Genomic DNA, 20,672 nt, shown 5'->3' on the forward strand with positions numbered 1-20,672 from the left:
TGGTCTGCAGGACATCCCAAATTAGGAAAGAATGAAATTTCCTGTTGTGTTTTTCAGCTGCGAAAATTCTCTAAAAATTCACGTCGAAAGTCCTCGGGGATTTCTCTAAGTAAGCGCAAGCATTGTACCACTCGCTAATTTCCACGCAGCATGGTGTCATAATCAGTGTTATGAAGTTTGATCCGACCAGTATCAACCCTTATATGAACCCATATCGGTCGTTTCTAACCTTTCAGAACAGATCCAAGCCTTGCAGGCACTTATCTTTTGGTCTCTAGCTTATCGCAATCGATGCAGTCTTTATCAAACCGTTACCGGCCCCTATCAGCCTTTTCGCACATTGTGACCCATATCAGCACTTATCGGTTTTTCAACCTTATCAGAATGGATCTATTAGTCCACTATTAGTCCTCATCACTCTTTAGCACCTTATCCCTTCCCGGCGCAGCGTTATACACTCTGATTAGACTCCAATAACTCCTCATCACTCCTTATCACACTTATCAGCTTATTGGCTGCTTATCTATCTGTGTTGTACGTTATGGACAGACGGACGGGTTTCTTCGCTGAGTACGAGTAGAAATGCTTACGCATTAAATAGGAATGGTCGAACTGATGCCGCTGAGCTAAACGGGCACAGCTTAGGACACCGCTGTTAGCAGAATACGTCTGCAAAACAAAAGTATCAGGTTCACACTAGGTAAGGAGAGACATCCCTGGCACTTTCCTCTCACACCCATAAGGACAAACATGACGCTTCTCATGACGACGTTGTCGCCCCAATTTCCGCAGGCGTAGATTTATTCCTGGATAAAGCCGCTATTGCAAACGAGCCCACGTAAAAATGGACATAATAGAAAAGAGCACGTTTCAGCTAAACGCCGACTAGTAAGGATTAGAGTCCTTACAAAATTTGAAGCTTGTTGTCCAACTTTAATTTTACCAAATTCCCAGGTAGTGCACGCGAGCGTTTACTGCATATAGGTATTAGGCCTTCTTTCTAAGCAGTTTGTAGGCTGATGTGCACGCCAGAATCAACCTCGCTTTTTCACTTCTGCAGCTATCCGAGCTTGAGTATAGTGTATGATGTATCGCTAATGAGTCGACGTCATATCTTAAACGTAAATCTCGATGCGTTTTACAAAAGTGAAATTTGATGGCACAAAGTGGAAGCTCCGACACCGCCAACATTGAAATAAATCGAAAATTTACATAAGCCCACATCCAGAAAAGGCAAGCGCTGGACAACCTATGATTACTAACACGCACACGTTTTGCTCAACCTATGACTAACATACTCAATTTCTGTCTGTAATGTCAACAGAAGTGTTACTGATGCCTCTACGTCTCCTGCACGAACGAAATATACGGAAACAATTCTAACAGCATTACTTCAGCTAGGAAAGCACATGCTGTGGGCTGTGCTGTATACTCACGGTCTGGAGAGCGCAGTCGCCGGCTTCCATCCTGGATTTCCCAGTCGCTTGCAGCGCTGTGGTCCAAAAACACTGCGCGCATGCCATGCACAGCATGTTATTGTCAGGCAACCACCGAAGCATTATAAGCTCACGACAACCAAACTTTATGCATGTGGGAAATTGTTAGACGTGTGTGCGCTAGCGCAGATGGTCCATGCGGACGGAGCAAAAAAAATGCAGAAAAGAAATTGGCAGAACCCATGTCGATCACTATTGACGGCAATGCATTCAGCAAAGAATCGGTATGACGACACAGTGTATTTTTCACCGTCCAAACTAGTTAGGTATATGGCGTGTATACTGCTGTGGGATGCCTCGTTGGCGCTTCTCTGAGAACACTCGGTGCGATCTAGCGCCACCGCCGCGAAGCATGCACGTGGTCTTCGAAACGAGAAGCGTGGCGCTTCGGTATCTGTGAACACTCAGACTTGTGCCCTTCCTCGCCGGACACTCAGCGGTACCTGCTGAGTTAGCAAGTTGGCGAGAGGTTCATTGAAGAGTGGCACAAACCCAGTGCATTCAATGGCATGAATCATTAAAAAGTTGGCGTGAAAGGTGTTCACACATACCTAGCGCATCTGTGGTGCTGCCTGCTGACTCCTTGGGTTGCTGCCCTTGATGAAACCTTGAGGAGCGGATTTGATTCCACTCAGCATTGGATATATTTAACCCTCATTCCTACCGGCATATACCTACTTAGTCAACTTGGCGTCAAACTTCGTTCCTTGAAGAGTAGAACGTAGCACATACCTCCTAGCACAGACCCAGTGACGCAAGCTTGCATGAAAAAATCAAAGCCGCTTCCTTAAAGAAAGGTGGTTGAACACGAAGCTTTTCGCCAACGGAAAGTGAATCAAAGTCGAAACCCAACGACCACGCAACGAACCCAACAAATGCTCAGCCAACCGATGCTATGCATATGTGATTTGATTGTTTGTTTAGTGTTGTATTTTTTGAACGTTGAAGTTGAATGAAGACACATTTAGTTAAGCGGCATAACCATTATTTTATATCATGTAGCTGTTGATTACATGCATGCACTCACACTTTCAGGGACGACTCTACGCGGGAATATGGGCGAGTTAGGGATTGAACATGTTCCTAGGGTTGGGCTGGGCAACCCGGATGAAAGACACAAGGAAGTACACGATGCGAACGCCGACTAACAACTGGTTTTTTTCAAACAAGTGACTAAAATATGCAGAAAATGTATACACATGTAAAGTGACGCTTACGAGAGTGAAAGAGTGTTAGCTTATCTTGCCTTTCAAAAACTCAATTTCTTTACCCTGTAGAGCGATAGAAGTCTGGCTGACTCATGCGCTTGAGTTTACATGCATGAAGTAGGCTTCCGCAATCTCGCGGTTGATTTGATTCAAATTTATACAATATTTCGTGTGGTTCAAACAAATGTTTGCATAAGCAATTTCTACAATGCATGGCCAGAGTCGAGCCTGTTGCATTCCTGATCGCACCTTGAGGCTCCTTAAGGCGGATGTCAAGGCTGCGTCCCGTCTGCCAAAAGTACTTTTTGCCGCACAAACGCGGAATGACTTAAACCACCCCCACCGAGCATGGCATGAGCTGCCCCAAGTGTTTGACGCAGCACAAACCCTTGCACGCCTGTTTAGGTCTATTGACAAGATTGCAAGTCTTGTTTAACCAGTTTCTTGCCGAAAAAAAACGACTTGAACACCGTATTTCATGCTGCCTTTTTTAACCCATGCCGCATCTGATGTGCACAAGTTATGACTGCAAACTTTTTAACTTTTTCCATCTGTGTTTGGGGTGCTTCCTCTTTTTTTAAGTTTCTTCACTAGCCCTTCACACACTCACACAACAGATTTTGAAAAATTGGACTTATCTAGACAATTAAGTTGTTGCGAAAAGCTCAGATTGACGAGGTGGTGGCATAACAGCAAACATATCTCGTTGGAGTAGCGAAATGGCTAACAGCAAAGTTGGTCACGGTGTTTCCTAGGCACAGTGCTAGGTTGCCTGCACTACTTACCAGCCAGAATAACCACCATGAGAAATGACCAAAAGAACCTCATCTTGAAGGGCGGCTTTCCTTGGTACCTGTGTAAATGAGACTGAGTGACAGCTTATGAGCTGCTCATAATCATGGTGGCCAGTCTCCATTAGTGCATGCGGATTCGAGCCAGTATGCATGGAGTCGCCTGTCAAACTCGGAAGTCGCTGTTCGAAGTTTATGTTGTTTGTAAGAGTACAGACTTGTTCATTTCATTACTAGTAGTTTGAAGTAAAACCTCGCCTTAGTTGCTTATCTTTCATGTAAAAAAATCTTCAAGGGACATTCAGCACAGTTACTGTCGTTCATTACGCGAAACAGAATTATAGATCTGACCTCGTCGGAATAACGATTACGATCAATATTAGGAAACACGTGAAACCCGCATCTCTGCGAGTGTACGTCGGTCAGATCTTCAAGCACCTCAGCTTCAGTGGCAGCCAGCACGCGTGCAATCACATACACGGCCAGACGTTAATAACCGATCCATCTCCGGCAGGGAAATGTCGGTATGTCACCTATCGAGAACACTTTGACACATTGCAGGTGCTATGGGGCCCAAAGGCTCAAGAAACAATGTATTGATTGATTTGAAGAGTTTATTGGGGCAAGGGCCAGATGTGTCCAAAGAGCGCCAAGTCGATGATCCTTGCTTGTTAATGATATATGAGTGTTGACTGTGGGGAGTATATGATACACGGCTGCATAGTGGCCTAAAAACATTCGCTAAAAGGTGGAAAATATACATATGGTGCAATGTGGCTGTAAAAGGACCTAAAATTTATTCGCTCTGAAGTGCGTAAAATACAAGCATAAAAAAATGACAGTGATTAATGGTGTCTGTGATGAAAATAGATGCTTCACGAGATACGGATGATGAGATTGATTGATTGATGGATATCGTTTCTTGGCGCAAGGGCCAGAAATGGCCAAAGAGCGCCATGACATTTGGTAATGAGTGGCAATGAGTATCGATGAGTATGGCGGTAATCGAGTGGCTGTATATTGGCCTAAAATATTCGCTGTAAATGGTGTAAAATATGTATCTATTAAAAAAAATGTCAATGAAAAGTGAGTGCTATGTTTGTAAAAGTACGTTGAGAACGATAAGATACTAAAACATGTTAATTTATAGCAGCACCAGTGCCTTTGCAGAGCTCTTCAGTGCAAGGGCTGCGAGGCGTGTGCTCTGTAAGTGATTTCATTGCAGCTACAGCCTCTAAGCAGATGCTGTGCTACAAGTAGCCTGGCCAAATGATTTCTATGGTATTAATTTCTTCTAAGAATTTGAGCACTGATTTAAAATTAAATAGAGGGTTATTGCCTAAAAAGAACACTGGGTGCAGAGGTATGTTATGACGGTATAAGGAAGGGAAAAACTTGTTTCTCTGCATTTCTAATAATGGGCACTGAACGAGAACATGAACGACTGTAAGTCTACTTCCAGACCTAGTGCATGTCGGAGGGTTAGTTCCAGTTAAAATATACGAGTGCGTGCTATAGGTGTGCCCAGTTCTTAACCTATAGAGCAGTACTTCCTGATGTCTCGTTGTTTTCTCACAGATCCAGTTTCCTATTTTCGGTTTGATTACGTGTTGTTTGTTGGATACCTGAGTGTCCCATTGCCGTTGCCAATATTTCCGTAGTTTATGCTGTAAAAATGGCTTAAGGTCTGTGTAGGGTACAGGTATATTAATGTTTGCATCACAAAGAGGTACGGATGTAGCCCTTTCGTCAGCAGCTACGTTCTCCTCTAGGCCTCTATGGCCAGGCACCCAACAAAGAATAATCATTTGGTTACACATGTATGCTGAGCGTAGAAGGTTATAGACTTCATTAAGGATAGAGTTTTTGTGTTTTTGTAGACTTGATATGCAACTAACAACGCTTATTGAGTCTGTGAATATGACAGCCTTTGTTATACCTGTTTGTTTTATATGTTTCACAGCAGTGAGGATCGCGTATGCCTCCGCTGTGAAAATGCTGGTGTTTGGATGCACCGGATGTTGAAAATAAAGGTCCGAGTCCTGCATAAGCTACACCATAAGTTGACTTTGAAGCGTCTGTATAAAACTCTGCGCAAGAGTACTTCGCCTGGAGTTCGAGCAAGTGTGAATGTATATGCACCTCAGGCGCATGTTTTGTTATTGCGAGGAAAGACATATCGTACTGGATAGACTGCCATTCCCAAGGTGGTGCAAAGTTAGTGGGCGTCATTAGGACTGCATCTTGATGTTGGATACCGGTTTCATTAGCCAACTGTTCTAAGCGCACAGACAGAGGAGCTCGAACGGTTGGGCGGTTACGGTAAAGTCTTGCAGAAGATAAGTCAAGAACAGTTGAGTAACACGGATGTTCTTCATTCGATTTACATTTTAAAAAGTAGCAAAAGTTTAGATATGTTCTGCGTAGGTCTAGGGACCATTCGTTCGCTTCGACATACAGACTTTCCACAGGGCTTATCCTAAATGCGCCTGTTGCCAGCCGTATACCTAGATTGTGGACCGGGTCGAGAATTTTCAGAGCACCGTCCGATGCGGATTGGTACACCACGGCTCCGTAGTCGAGGCGTGATCGTACAAGGCTTTTATACAGGCTAAGCAGACACCTCCTGTCACTGCCCCGGTACGTTCGAGAAAGCAGCTTCAGCAGGTTCATAGTCTTCAGGTGCTTAGATTTAAGATATTTCAAGTGGGGACTGAAATTAGGTTTTGTGTCCAAAATAATACCTAAACATTTATGGTCAAGACTGATTGATAGTCGTTCTCCGTTAAGGTCAATGGCGGGTTCCGGTGACTTGCCTCTCTTGTTTGTGAAGAGAACACATGTGCTTTTTTTGAGCGTTAAATTTAAAACCATTTTCTTCTGACCACTTTGAGAGTTTGTTCAGGCCAAGCTGTAGCTGTCTCTAGCAGATGCTGAGATTGCACGACCTAAAAGCTATCTGTACATCGTCCACATAAACCGAGTAAAACAGTGTGCGAGGTATGACGGTATGCAAGGAGTTCATTTTCACAATAAAGACTGTACAGTTCAGCACTCCACTTTGCGGTACACCTGTCTCCTGTGAGAATGATCGCGACTGCACATTGCCAATTCTAACGCGAAATGTTCTGTCAGACAGGTAGCTCTCAATAATGGTCAGCAAGTTGCCGCTTATACCCATTCCAGAAAGATCCCGAAGGATCCCGAAGCGCTACGTAGTGTCATATGCCTTTTCCATATCAAGGAATACAGATACGACAAGCTGTTTGTGGATAAAGGCTTCATGAATGTGCATTTCCATGCGGACAAGCTGGTCTGTCATCGACCTACCTTCCCTGAAACCGCATTGGTATAGGTCTAATATTTTGTGGATTTCAATATAGTGGAACAAGCGCTTATTCACCATCTTTTCAAAGAGTTTGCATGGGCAGCTTGTCAACGCTATCGGTCTATAATAACTGTTTGCCAAGGAACGATCCTTACCCTGTTTCAAAATGAGAATTATAATGGCCTCTTTCCAGACAGAGAGAATCTGGCCGGATGACCATATACCATTGTAAAGAAAAAGAAGAGTTCTTTGTGTTTCAGATGGCATGTGCTTTACCATTTCATATATTATGCGGTCAGAGCCTGGGGCAGATTTGTTGCAGCCGTTTAGTGCTGCTTGAAGCTCTGCTATACCAAATGGTCTATTGTATGCCTCACATTTTGCACTTTTTCGTACTAATGGCTGCCGTTCTATTCGTATTTTATGTCTTTGAAATGTGTCAGAATAGTTTGACGAACTGGATATGCGTTCAAAATGTGCGCCTAGATAGTTCGCGTGGTCTTCCATACTATCTCCCTGTGTATTTACTAAGGGTAGCGAGTAACGTTGTCGGCCCTTTATTCTGTGCACTCTATTCCAGACCTTTGTCTCATGCATGTAAGAGTTAATTCCTGATATATATTTTTGCCAACTCTCTCTTCTAGCTTGTCGGCGCGTTCTCCTTCCCTGAGATCTGACATGCTTGAAATTAACAAGGTTTTCTGCAGTCAGAGAATCGCGGAGCAGCCCCCATGCTTTGTTCTGCTTTTGACGCGCGTTGCGACACTCCTCGTTCCACCATGGAACACGGCGCTTGTTAGATGATCCCTTTGTTTCTGGGATACATTTGGTCACGGCATCAATCAGAAAAAAGGTGAAGTATTCAACCGCAGCTTCCAGGCTTAGAGCAGAAACGTCAGCCCATGATATGAGAGTAATTTTTTCGAACTGTTCCCAGTCGGCTGAATCAGTTTTCCACCGAGGAAACTGTGGGGGACATTCATTCGTCTTCGGTGTAGACAGAACTATCCGGAAATGGTCGCTCCCGTATGGATTTCTAATAACATTCTATTTAAGATCAGGTAAAAGGGTGAGAGATGCAATACTGAGGTCTATAGAGGAATAGGTCTTATCTGCAGTATTATAATATGTAGGTGCCTTACTATTCAAAAGGCATGCACCAGATGAAAAGAGAAACTGTTCAATCAGTCATCCTCGCACATCGCAATGAGAGTCACCTCATATGTTACTGTGTGCTTTGAAATCTCCTAGAACCAAATAGGGCTGGGGTAATTAGTCTATTAGTGCATGGAATTCATGTTTATGGAGATGATAGTGCGGGGTATATACAGAGAGCAGACGGTAATAAGTTTGTTTAGAAGTATGGCTCGAACGGCCACTGCCTCTAGGGGCGTTTGTAGTTGCAGACGTTGACACGCTATACCTTTATCGAGTATAATGGCTACACCGCCAGATGATGCGATGGCATCATCACGATCTTTATGAAAAATAACATAATGACGAAGAAAGTTAGTGTGTTTATATTTAAGATGGGTTTCCTGTACACACAGCACTTTTGGAGTGAGTTCGTAGAGAAGTTCTTGAACAATAAGGCATTTGATCGCGTAAGTCATGAATTATTATTAAATAAGTTAAAATGCTATGGATTTAGAGGAATCTCGCTCAAACTTATTCAGTCGTATTTGAGTGCGCGGTCTCAGTACGTTGAAATAAATGGCTTTAAATCACGCACACAACCAATTAAAACCGGGGTGCCGCAAGGCAGCATTCTAGGGCCCGTATTGTTCTTATATTACATCAATGACATAATCAACATCAACGAAGTTTGCAAATTTATAATTTATGCTGACGATTGCACAGTATTTTTTACTGGAAGAAAGTTAAGTACTCTCGAGGCACTAGCAGCAAACACCTGTCATAAGCTTCGCGATTGGTGCACTAAAAACAATTTAACGCTAAATGAAACAAAAACAAAATGTGTCCTTTTTCGAGCACTTGGCACATCCCTACAGTTACCTCACCATGTTACCCTAGGCCCATACAAAATTTCAGTAACCAAATCAATAAAGACGCTCGGAGTAATTTTTAATGAACATGTATCCTGGAATGACCAAATAGATCAGATTAGCTTAAAGCTGAGGCGCGTGGTTGGTGCTTTAAATCGTTGTCGATATATTTTGCCTCTTACCATAAAGCGACTTATTTATCAAGCTCTCTTCCATGCTCACTTGAACTACTGTGCTTTAATATGGGGAAACACTACATTAACCAATTTGAATAAGCTAAAAATACTTCAGGAAAGAGCTATTAGGACAATAGAGAACATACCATACCTTGAACACACCAGCCATCTTTTTGTGAAACATAAAATTGTTACGGCGAACAATATATACAAATGCAGGCTGCTGCAATCCTACATTAGTGCAACTCGCCGGAAGCTGGACGCATTTCTCACACTTGCAAATCTTGAACCTACTCAAAGTATTTACTTCCATCGGTATAAACCCCCCTGGAAAACTCCATTCTCAGGCACTATTTACGGAACGCAAAGGCTTAGCTACACATTACCAAGCACTCTTAACGCATATGAGCAGCAAGACATCGAAATCAGAACACTAAATCCCACCAATGTAGTTAGCTTGTTTTTGTAACTGCGCATTCCTTAAATTGTATTGCATTATATAAATGTTGCATGTATCATTGATGCCAATTTGTCTTCTCTTGCTTTATTATATGCAAAAATGATCCCATATGTACAATTTTTCGTACTGGTGTATTTGCTTTCGCTTGAGTGTTTACTCTGTCACTTTAAATTATTCACTTTTTGCTTGTGTAATTATCTTTTTACTTGTATATTTACCCTGTCATTGCTACTACAGGGCGGACGGTGCTTAGTCAAGCTGCAGTATCCGCAGCTTTTCCGCCGTCTCCCTTTTTTCACAAACGATTTTGTTTGGTAAAAATAAAACACCGACCGACCGACCGACCGACCGACCGACCGACCGACCGACCGACCGACCGACCGACCGACCGACCGACCGACCGACCGACCGACCGACTGACATCATCAAGGCTTCTGAGGAGACCTCTGACGTTCCACTGCATAATTAGCGTGTCCATAATGAAGATAATTTGGTGCTGTGTGTATGGAAACGGAAGTTATGCCTTAGATTACAGAGCTCTTTCGAGGCCCTGTAATCGGGGTTTTGCCCTTCTTGAAGCGTTCGAGGGAGCCCCGCCGCTCCTTAGGCGTTTGGTGCGCCTTCAGGACAGGTGCAGTGTCCATTGCCTCTAGAGAGGCGCCGGACACGTGCTCTTGAGAGCGAGAAGTTTTCCGAGTGAGTCCTGCCTCGGAAGGCAAGACCCTTGCGCCCACCAGCCCGGAGGTCGATGGGGCACCCTGCGGGATTTGGCTGCGCCGGCTGTTGCCACCGCTGGAAGGGGCCGGCGAGGTTGGGGCAGCCTCGGCTGCACCCACCTTCGGGGTCGATGGTCCCCCTGCTGTGTTGACGGAGCAGCACTAGCTGCAACCGCCGCGGGGGCAAATGGCGTAACTGCCGACTCACTGCCTGTGGGTCGAACAGCCGCCGGAGGCCGTTGTGGCGCTGCCCTCTTACGCGCCACATCGGCAAAGCTGCTCTTAGACAGGTATGACACCCGCCTACGTGCCTCCTTGAAAGATATGTTTTCTTTGACTTTGATTGTCACAATCTCTTTTTCTCTCCTCCAGGACGGACAGGCGCGCGAGTATGCGGCATGCTCGCCATCACAGTTGACACAATGTGGAGTGCTCTGGCACGTTTCGGAGGAATGTTCATTGTCCCTGCACTTGGCACAAGTCAGCCGGCCTCGACAGTTCTGTGAACTGTGGTCGAAACGTTGGCACTTAAAGCATCTGAGAGGATTGGGAACGTATAGCCGAACCCGAGGTTAGATATAACCGGCCTCGATGGACGCGAGAAGGACACTTGAGCCGAAAGTGAGTATCAGGTGTTTCGTCTTGATCTCTTTTCCATCTCGCCTCATCTTAATTCGTTTAACATTTATAACATTCTGGTCACTGAAGCCCTCCAAGAGTTCAGCCTCAGTGAGCTCCATCAAGTCATCGTCAGAGACAACACCACGGGTGGTGTTCATCGTGCGGTGCGGGGTTATAATTACTTGGGTTTCCCCAAATGACACTAGTGTTGACAATTTTTCATATTGTTTTTGATTGCGGAACTCCAAGAGGAGATCACCGCTTGCCATCCTCGACGCCTTATATCCAAGACCAAAGGCTTCAGTCAATGACTTCGAAACAAGGAAGGGTGAGATAGTTCTTACTGGTTTATCTGTTTTTGCAGAATGGATGACATGGAAACGCGGGAAGGATTCCTTTTGGCAGCCGAAAAATTGGAAGACTTCATCGGCGCGCCCTCTTTTCTGAGGGCGATCAGATAGTGGAGGGAAGGAAGTAGCCATGTGTGGACGCGTAGTTTTCGGCAGCAACGCCAGCCACCCACCATGGCGTCCAACGAGGGGACGCTGCAGGGCCTGAAAAACAGGGTCTGCAAACGCCAGCTGTACGTGGCCACTATAACCCAATATGAAATAACCAAGGTTGCCTACTCACACAAAGTTAACCCTTGCTGCCAGGAAGGTCGGAAGTAATAAAGAAATGAGATGGAGACAGGAGAGGTGGAAAGTAAGGAAAAGACGAAGGTTGTAGGGAGAGAGAGACAGGAAAAGGCAACTACCGATTTTCCCCGGGCGGGTCAGTCCGGGGGTGCCGTCTACGTGAAGCAGAGGCCAAAGAGGTGTGTTGCCTCCGCCGGGGGCCTTAAAGGTCCGAACACCCGGCATCCGCTCAACCCCCAGGATCCCCCTTTCCCCGGACACGGCTAAGCCACGCACGGTTAAACGCGGGAGGGTCCAACCCTCGTGTGCTCAGGTACGTGGTGTCGCAACACACCAAACGCTTGCTGACGCAGACGCCCCTGCGGGGGAAACAATATATTAAACTGTGCGGATTTCACTGGCCGAAACCGCGTTTTAATTATGAGGTACATTGTAATGAGTGTCTCCAGTGTACGTGCAACCAAAGCAGGGTACACTAGCGTTGTTGCAATCCACCCTCATGGAAATTCTGCCGCCGCTGTCGGAATCACACCCGCCACTTCATGCTCATCGGCGCGGCACCATAGCCACTCCGCCAGCGCAGCTGTTACAAGCAATATGAAACACCATGACATAAGTGGGCCAATATTATCACGGCAGATGATCATCTCAAGTAAGTGAACCACCCACAACTGTCTGTTTCTCATACGTAGCGAATGCGCGTTCTAAAGAAGTCCTTCCTGCTATGTGCGGTTTTTTCCTGCTTACCTAGCTCACTAATCTGCATGGGGTGAACAGGCTTACTACGAAAGGTTGTCTTTTATTAAAGGCATGCTATTGCGAATACATCTCGTCATGTCCCGGTCACCGCTTGCAATGTCGTTTCAATTCATTTCTTTTCCTCACGTGGTAACGTAAGGAAAGTGAGGTTAGTATAACGAATTGGTACTAGCCTTGTTTTCTATTACTCTGGGAAATTGGTCTTCGTCTATACTAGGCCAATTTCTCATACGAAATGAGGCATATATATAAAAACTGGATTGGAGTATATCGTTTGTCGTGTATGTTCAGTTCACGCAGTTAACGGGAGCAAACCTGCTGTTTGCTTCTAATCACCTTTATGTGAGCCACGCTCATACATGAATTTATTCGGACTGTGCTATGCACTCTATATTCCGAATTTATCTATCCACCATGCTCACTCCGTGCAAGTAAAATAATTACAATGATTCATGAGGTGGCAAGTCGAGAATGGAACTTACTGTGCGATAGAGTTCTTGCTTACTTTGGGTCCCTGGAAGCGATGTTCGATCTGGCCACTGAACGGCGTAGAATAAATACAAAACTATGACCTCCCCTGACATGTTGTCATTGCCAGCTTTGTGTCTTTTTGGATGGCTAGTCCATCAATAAAACTGAGACTAGCTGCAGCTGGAGGCCAATGGCAATAGTTTCCTGATTACATTGTTGGAGCTGCATGCACGACAGCTGAGTTCCAGTCACCGAAGACGATTACGAAACGAGGTGGAAAGAACTTGTTGAATGTAGATATGGCATTACAAGGTGGAATGTGGAGTATATTTTTCTAAATAATCAAGTATGTCATCAAGAGAGGTTCATTAGAAGCGTCAGGATAACCGAACTTTATATTAAATTCAAAGCTCATGGCAATAAAGAACACATGACCGCAGAAACTGGACAATGAGAAATACTAATCAACCAAGAATTCTGTATGATATCGCTTGACCTTGAAATATTAGCAGATGCATACAAAGCGATGAATGAACCTTTTATGCAAAAAAGCGGTTGTAAGTTCTACAGGTGCGCAATAATGAGTAAGTTCATACAGTGGTATACACGCATATTATGAGACTAGTATTATCTGTAGTTGAAGCAATTTAATGTTCCGAACGTTTTGCTTGCTGAGCCACGCTTTCAGCAGGCAGCGCAAAGTAGACCATTCTCGAAACCAGCTGCCACGTTCTTGTTTGTTGCCGCCTTGCACAATACGTAACGCCTTGTCGTGGTGCGCTAGGTTACCCACTGCACTGGCTCAAGCTATTCTGCTGCTGACCTCAAGATCGCGTGTAGCATGTTAGTCCGGGACAGACGTCATTTAAATGAAGAAAGTGCACCTAAACGGAAGTGTAAGTTCAAAATATGCGGTATATCTTATCACATAGGAGGCAATAACTCACTGGTCAAAACAGGAAGGTTACTAAATGTATATCGCATTTTGCCCCTTGAACAGCTCCACTAAGCAAAAAAGAAGTCAAATATATTTGAATGCCAAGCAACTCTTGTCAAATTCTGGGCACTTTGATTTGGGCATGTAGGTAAATCCGTGTGTCACCTTTATTTATTAAAAAGAAAGTAATGTGTTACGGATGGCGGAATGGAAACCCTGCTGTGGAGCACAGCAGCCTCGTATTTTATTCATTAGGCCATGATAGCTTTCTTTTTCCCTTTATTGGCACGTTTCTGCAATTTGGAAAATGGACAACATATTTAAACGGGTTTACAACTCAAGACACCATAATGGGCATCTCAGACAGGTTGCCGCTTAAGCCCCCGTGACATCGCAGCTGGCACTGTCATTGAAATACTCTTAAGGTTGCAAGACTTTTCCCCTAGTGACCCATATCCCAGCGCAATCCTGCGTTTCTATTACGTCTTTGAAACAATCATCGTGCTATCTAAAATACATAGGGACACAACTAACGCGCTCTGAAAACTACATGCGAGTTGGTCTTTCATCTGGATTGCAATAGAAACCAGCCATACGGTAGCGCCATATATATTGGAGGCCAGGGCGCACTATAACATAAAATGGTGCTTCATCTCGATTGTCAATTGCTAAATCCTGATATCCTGGGGATCAAAAGGAAATTTTTTCTTTAGTGTACCAGCTAATAACGCCAGAAATATTCGCATTCCAAGCAACGAAGTAAAAAACGCAAGCTATACTTTCTGGTTGGTTGCAAATGAAGCAGTGTGAGCGACATGGCATATAAACACCCCCTTCTAAGAACCACATGAGGTAAAGCGATCCTATGTGCAACTTAAACACGAAGGTCTTCATACCTAGAGACATCTCCATTACTTTGCGCCCGTTTTAGCGCATACGATGTGTCGAAACTGTTCGACGTTGTAACAACTTCATGATCGGCCAATTTTTTCACGTTTTAATATAAAGCATAAGCATCAAGGCTCTCCCATGCTCTTTAGAGACCAGGTGGTCGAAATTTCAGGAGTCCTCCACTACGGCGTGCCTCATAATCAGAAAGTGCTTTTGGCACGTAAAATCCCATAATTAATTTTTTTTTGCTCTCCCAAGAAACAAATGAACTAATAAAAAACTAAATCGCATGAAAGTTCCTTCTCTGAACTGGCTATGCTGATAACAAAAAGAAAGTAACCGAAATTCTAGATTATAACGTCGGAAAGATAGAGGAAGCAGAAAAAATTCGTCAGGGACGATATGATGGCGGAGAAATTGTGGATGGAGCGTCTGAAGTAAGAAGAGGCCTACGAAACTGCGCAATTCTTTGATGGGCGTTAGGTTTGGGAATTCCGCGACGGCCCGAAGTTTGGCTAGAACGGAAACTATTCCATCCTTGTATACTATGTAACCTAGAATTGTCAGCTTCCGAGCAGCGAATCAGCACTTTTTTAGGATTAGTTGTAGGCCAGTGTTTCTTTAACACGTTAAAACACAATGGAGCCGTTGAAGGTACGCGGTTAAGTCAAGAGCAAGAACTACAATGTCGTCAACATAGCACAAGCATGTGTGCCACTTAAGCCGCGTAGAACTGTGTGCATTATGCGCTCGAAAGTTGCTGGCGAATTACAAAGTCCAAAAGGCATTGTGCCAAATTCATTTAAGCCATCGGGTGCGCCAAAAGCTGCCTTCGGCCTATCGGCGTATGCCATGGGTACTTGCCAATAACCCGACCGCAAACTGAAAAATGAAAAGAATTCTGCTTCTTGTAGACTGTCAATGGCGTCGTCTATACGCGGGTGAGGGTCGACATCCTTGCGGGTAATATTTTTGAGGCGCGGGCAGCGCACACAGAACGGCACAGAACCATCTTTCTTCGTAACAAGGACGACAGGGAATGTCCATGAACTGTTCGAAGGCCGTATCACCTGGTGGCGAAGCATGTCGTGGACTTATTCGTTGATAGCACGACGTTCTGCAGGAGATACACGATACGCATGTAGCCGCATTGGCGGTCTCGAGCCAGAGTCGATCCGATGAGTAACAGACGACGTGCGGCCCAGGGAAGATTTCCTTAAAGCAAAATTAATTATAATGAGAGGCCGGAAAGATCAGACCGCTGGACCGATGTAAGGCCACCCCCTATAGAAGAACCGAACACGTCATTGGGCGGTAGATCACACGTAGGAACAGCACAGAGCGCACTGGAACTACTGCAGTAACGGTCATCGGGCACGTCCCTGACTTGCACGTCCGTGAGTTGCACGTCCGTGAGTTGCACGTCCATGACTTGCACGTCCATGACTTGCACGTCCTCGATCGTTTCTACATTACCAAGACGTTGCCCTCGGAGTATCGTAACCGGGTATGGGAATGGGTTGCAAACGACAATAGAGCTGGAGCCCTGTGTGATGTCCACTGTCGCAAAAGATAGAAGCAGACCTTTGCAAAGTGAGAAAGCAGTCAGATGGAGACAGTAGTGCGACAGCGTCTGAGATTCCGGTGCAGTACATGGGCACAACCGTTGACGCGTTTGGAGGCACGTGGGGGGCGGCTTGGACAAGTAGCTTCCCCGAAAGCGAACAAATGTCAATGACCGGCAAATCTAACAGCGGCTAGAGTTATTATTTCGGCCTGTGCGCAATGGATAACGACCTTGTGGCGCGACAGAAAATATCAGCCTAGAATAACCCCATGAGAGCACGATGAAAGATTTATGAATTCTATAGCGTATAGAACGTCTGCAATGACAACACGAGCAGTGCAAGCGCTAAGTAGAGAGCATTCTGAGCACTGCCTGCGCGGGGGGACAGCCCAGAAAGGTACGCCGTCACTTTCCGAAGTATATGGCAAAGTTTAGCATCCATAACACATACAGCGCCTCCTGTGTCCGCGAGTGCACATGTGCGAACACCGTCAACGAACACGTCGATTACGTTCGAGGGACTGCCTTGAGGACTTTCACATTTCCACGGGGTCGCAGACTTTGCCTCTTGGACTGCGACGATTACTTTCCCTCTACCTGAGTTACGGGGCGAGGTCGCATCGGCGACAGTGAGCGACGGCGCGGAGAAAGTTAACGGCGGATAGTTGTCGGGCGCAAAGTCGGCGGCATGGGGGGCGTAACATGAGTGGTTGGACTGCTTTGTCATGGATGGTGGGGCGCTAGGCGGCTGCACACGATTTCAGAAATGCGCGACGTGACCGACGTATCCACACGCAAATAATATTAGCCTGCTGTGGGGAGCACGCCACCTGATCGCCGCGGCAGGTCACAGGACGCCTTGTATCGTGCGCCTCCTCACATGACTGCACGGCGGGCGGCAGTTGGCATTTAGGCACGAGTCAGCAGAAGGGAGAGGCATACTTGAAGAGAGCAGCTGGGTACTCGCGATGACTTCAGCGTAGCTGAGTGGTGCAGCCGCAAGATGTTGGCTCTGCTCTGGCAAGACCTCGGCGATTTCCTGCTAAACAGTGCGATGGAACGAAGGCACGAAATTCGGTGCAGGCTGTTGGGGTAATGGCAGCTCAGCAAAGACTATAAAGGAGAGCTGGCGTGCAACTTCCTCCTGAAAAAACGCTTTCATTTCAACAAAGCAACGCTGACTGGTTGGAGATGGTAGCGAAATCAGAAATGAGGTCGTCGTGCGAGGAAGGGCGACGTGTCAACGAATGCTGCTTGCGTAGCTGCTCGTAGCTTCGGCACAGAGTGATGATGTCTGTCACGGGCTCAGGATTCTTGGCAAGTAGCATGTTGAAAGCATCGTCCTCCATCCCTTTTAAGATATTTCTGATATTGTCGAACTCCTATACCCTCTATACCGTCACATTGACTCTCTTACACAAGTCCCGTACAGCTTCTATGTAGCTGGTAAATTATTCACCCAGCTGCTGTGCCCGTTCTCGCAAACGCGAATCTGCTCAGCACAGCAGGGCGACAAAACACAGCCACTAAAGAGGTCTCATGGTTGTACCAGAGCACGGCGACACCCTCGAGATGGAAGAGCACGTTGCTCAGTTTGGCGGGATCGTCCCATTTGTTCAGGGCGCTTACCCTTTCATATTTTACTTTCATACGTTTCAAAATGCCAGGGTCCCTGTGGCGAGGCACACCAGAGCACAGGACCGCCTGAGGAGGCGCTTGCTGGAGAAGGAGTAGGAGGCGTTTGCTGGGATGCGTCTTCCGGCATGGTTGACCGTAGGGTACGGGATCGAAGTTACATGGGTGACGTTGTAGGCTGAAGCAACCTGAACCACTTGTAAAGGCGTTTATTAGTCACCGCCGTTTGGACCAACCGTTAGTGCAGAGAACGGACTCCCAACACGAGCAGCGTTTCCCGAGCAAGAGCACTGACGAGGACGACCCACTAGAAAGCGCCGGAGAGGTCAACCCAATATACCGTTGCAAGCCTCCTCTACAGTTCATTTACTTCAAAAGCCATTGGTTATGGGGTATAGCATGATGTGAGTATACCCAAAAGAGTGTGTACATCAACATAAATCTTGTACATTCACATAAAGCCTGAACGTTCACCTACGCTATACATAGCCACACAATAATCCTTCCTATGTAAATCTTCAAACTTACAGAACGGAATTTATGCACAACGGGGGGACACAGGTCGTTCCAGCTCTTCGCTGTTTGTATGGAGAAGGGTCGGAGATGAGCAGAAATGCGAGTGCTCTGGAAATAACCAGCTTTGGAGTTGTTTGTGCGACATGGAGAAGCTGGTGTGATGACAAAAACACAAGATGTCAGTAATAAAATTTGTTGAGTAGGCAAAGCCGAGAAGTACTGTACCGCGATTTCAAGCTGACAAGGGTAGCACATGAAACGCGTATCTATACGTAATAGGCTTGAACCGAGAAATCCATCTAAGCACACCAGATACTTTTCATGTATCCGATTATCTCGTTTAAGGTTGGTTACGTGTAGGGGCATGTCCTAGCCTTATCTTGTCTATTGCTTTTGTATATCGTGGCGATCACGTTCGCTTTGCAAGCAGGATGCGCGTATAGGTGCGTGTCTTCGAATAAAGATGAGTCTGTAGTTGGCGCCGGTGTCTTGTGTTTGCCTCGTCGGCGTCTTTATCGCAGTCAAGTGCATTTGCTAAAAAATAACACACACATTATATCACTTCAATACTACCGTGAGAGAGACATATTTCTATTAATTAGACCAGCCGGTATTCTCTAAATTGACTTCTAAGGGCCACGCAAACTCAACAAACGCGCTTTTTCTTACCTTCATGCAATGAAGGCAATATCATCGAACAACTGCACATATCGAGTTTGCAAGAATCCGTCTTCGCAAGTTACAACATAACAAGCGTAATTGCTTTGTTTTGAACATACCACAAGCAGATACAGGTGGTGGAGACCTGCCCAAGAAAAGTCCGACGAAGATCGGCGTATGGCACGGCTATGTCAGCTGGTGCACCAACCCCCTCCCCCCTCCCTCCCCCTCGGGCAAACGGGAATTGCGTCACAAGCGCCATTTTCTCGCCTGGCGCTTGGTAGGACAAACTTCTGAGCAAAACAAATGAGGCGTGCTGTTCTGCCAACGGCTTCATTCGGTTATGCGCGAGTGGGAGACTGCCATCCCGCTTGTCGTCTGCAATGTTCTCGACGAGTGCGCGATTTGCTCGGCATACGCAAGAGTTAACTAGCACGAGTTGCGTTTGCCGCTGCAATCTGCTTCCTCCTAACAGCTGTCAGTTTCGGCCTCTTTCTTTTTGTAATGGCCGTTTCTCTTTTGTGTGTGTGTGGTTACTGATGTATTGAATACATGCCTGCAGTGCATCTGTCTTTCCTAAAATTTCTCCCTATTCCTTTAATATACGTGAACCTGGATGCCATAGCGCGTGGCTGTTATTCTTTTACGAGCGTGGCTATTCGGCATTGATAAAGTTCTTTCTTTGGCCCTTTTATGGGCGACTTTTGTGCAGCAAACAATATGATACACAGATAAATATTGCGGAACTGAGCATCTCGTGTCAACAGTACAAATTGCACATTCGATAGACGCATATACGTAACAAGGCTTCTTACAATTTCTGAATCGCAAAATTAATGTTTTTTTTCTTCTTCGCTTTGCATGCCATAATCCTACCAACTCAAACAGTTTACCGCACCAGTTATGTGTGATTACTTACGCAAAAAATATCATTAAGCGAGACCGGTTGAAGGGCTGAAGGCCGCACATTTCGCATACTCTATACCACAGACGAGTGAGATCCGTGGGAGGTGGACTTCTTCGTGCTAGTTTGGTGGTCTGGAAAAAAATGGAGGTAGTAAGTTATGTGCTTACGCATAACGCAATTTCTGGAACAAATTTTAGCCCTGTTTCCGCAAAACAGTGTTTTCAATTTATGTACACCAACTATAACTATATTTTTGTGCTATTTATGCTAAAACTATGGCACAAAGTAAAATCCAAATTCCTATTTTAACTTTTACTACATTGAAGTAACACATTTAGTAACGCAGCTTTGTCAACAGTTGTGTTAAAATACTGATCACTTTCTTACACTAAATTATCTTCATCCGTCAATTTCTCATTCACTTGTCAATAAAGCACTAATGGATTATTTTTTTAACCTTTTCTTTCACTCTCTCTCGCCCTCGTTCTGCAGAATACTAATTACAGGAAGCCTAGCTTCCAAAAGTTGTAAACCACTAGTCAACGGTCTATGAGCATTTCATACTTTAAAAGAATTTCTATTCCGCAAGGGGAAAATAACTTTGCGGGAACACCAGAACGCGAGGCTCGTTAAGAGCTGACGTAAGCACCTTCGTACGCATTGCGCGACTAGACAGGGAGGTGAATTCCCTCGTTCTCAGCAGAAATCTACTGGTCTGCATAGTTCTCAGTTTACAATCGCGAACATCGCACATGAATAACCGATAGAGCAGAGCAGACAAGCAGGCGTTCTTTCTTTATTATTGGCGAGAGGCAACATTTCGCTGCATAACGTAAAATGCACGCGGTGCCTTGGCAGACAACGCGATGAAAACAGCCCTCGTCGTGCT

General features: G+C 45.5%; 1 protein-coding gene across 5 annotated transcripts in view; it reads right to left on the reverse strand.

Moving 5' to 3' along the window:
- The window catches only part of LOC135898393 (uncharacterized), a 67,329-nt gene that overhangs the window by 5,210 nt on the left and 41,447 nt on the right, over positions 1–20,672 (reverse strand). For 3 of the 5 annotated variants that reach the window (XM_070527310.1, XM_065427313.1, XM_070527309.1), the window contains 3 exons: positions 19,796–19,914; positions 3,490–3,557; positions 1,437–1,508 (listed from right to left, as the gene is read on the reverse strand). In XM_070527310.1, the coding sequence (XP_070383411.1) occupies positions 1,437–1,508; positions 3,490–3,557; positions 19,796–19,845 (190 nt within the window). In that variant the 5' untranslated portion in view covers positions 19,846–19,914. Of the gene's footprint in view, positions 1–1,436; positions 1,509–3,489; positions 3,558–18,885; positions 18,940–18,995; positions 19,290–19,795; positions 19,915–20,672 lie in introns of those variants that run through there. The other 2 variants (XM_065427304.1, XM_070527311.1) reach the window with 2 other exon arrangements.

The sequence above is a fragment of the Dermacentor albipictus genome, chromosome 10 (genome assembly GCF_038994185.2).
Source record: "Dermacentor albipictus isolate Rhodes 1998 colony chromosome 10, USDA_Dalb.pri_finalv2, whole genome shotgun sequence".
Taxonomy (NCBI): Eukaryota; Metazoa; Arthropoda; class Arachnida; order Ixodida; family Ixodidae; genus Dermacentor; species Dermacentor albipictus.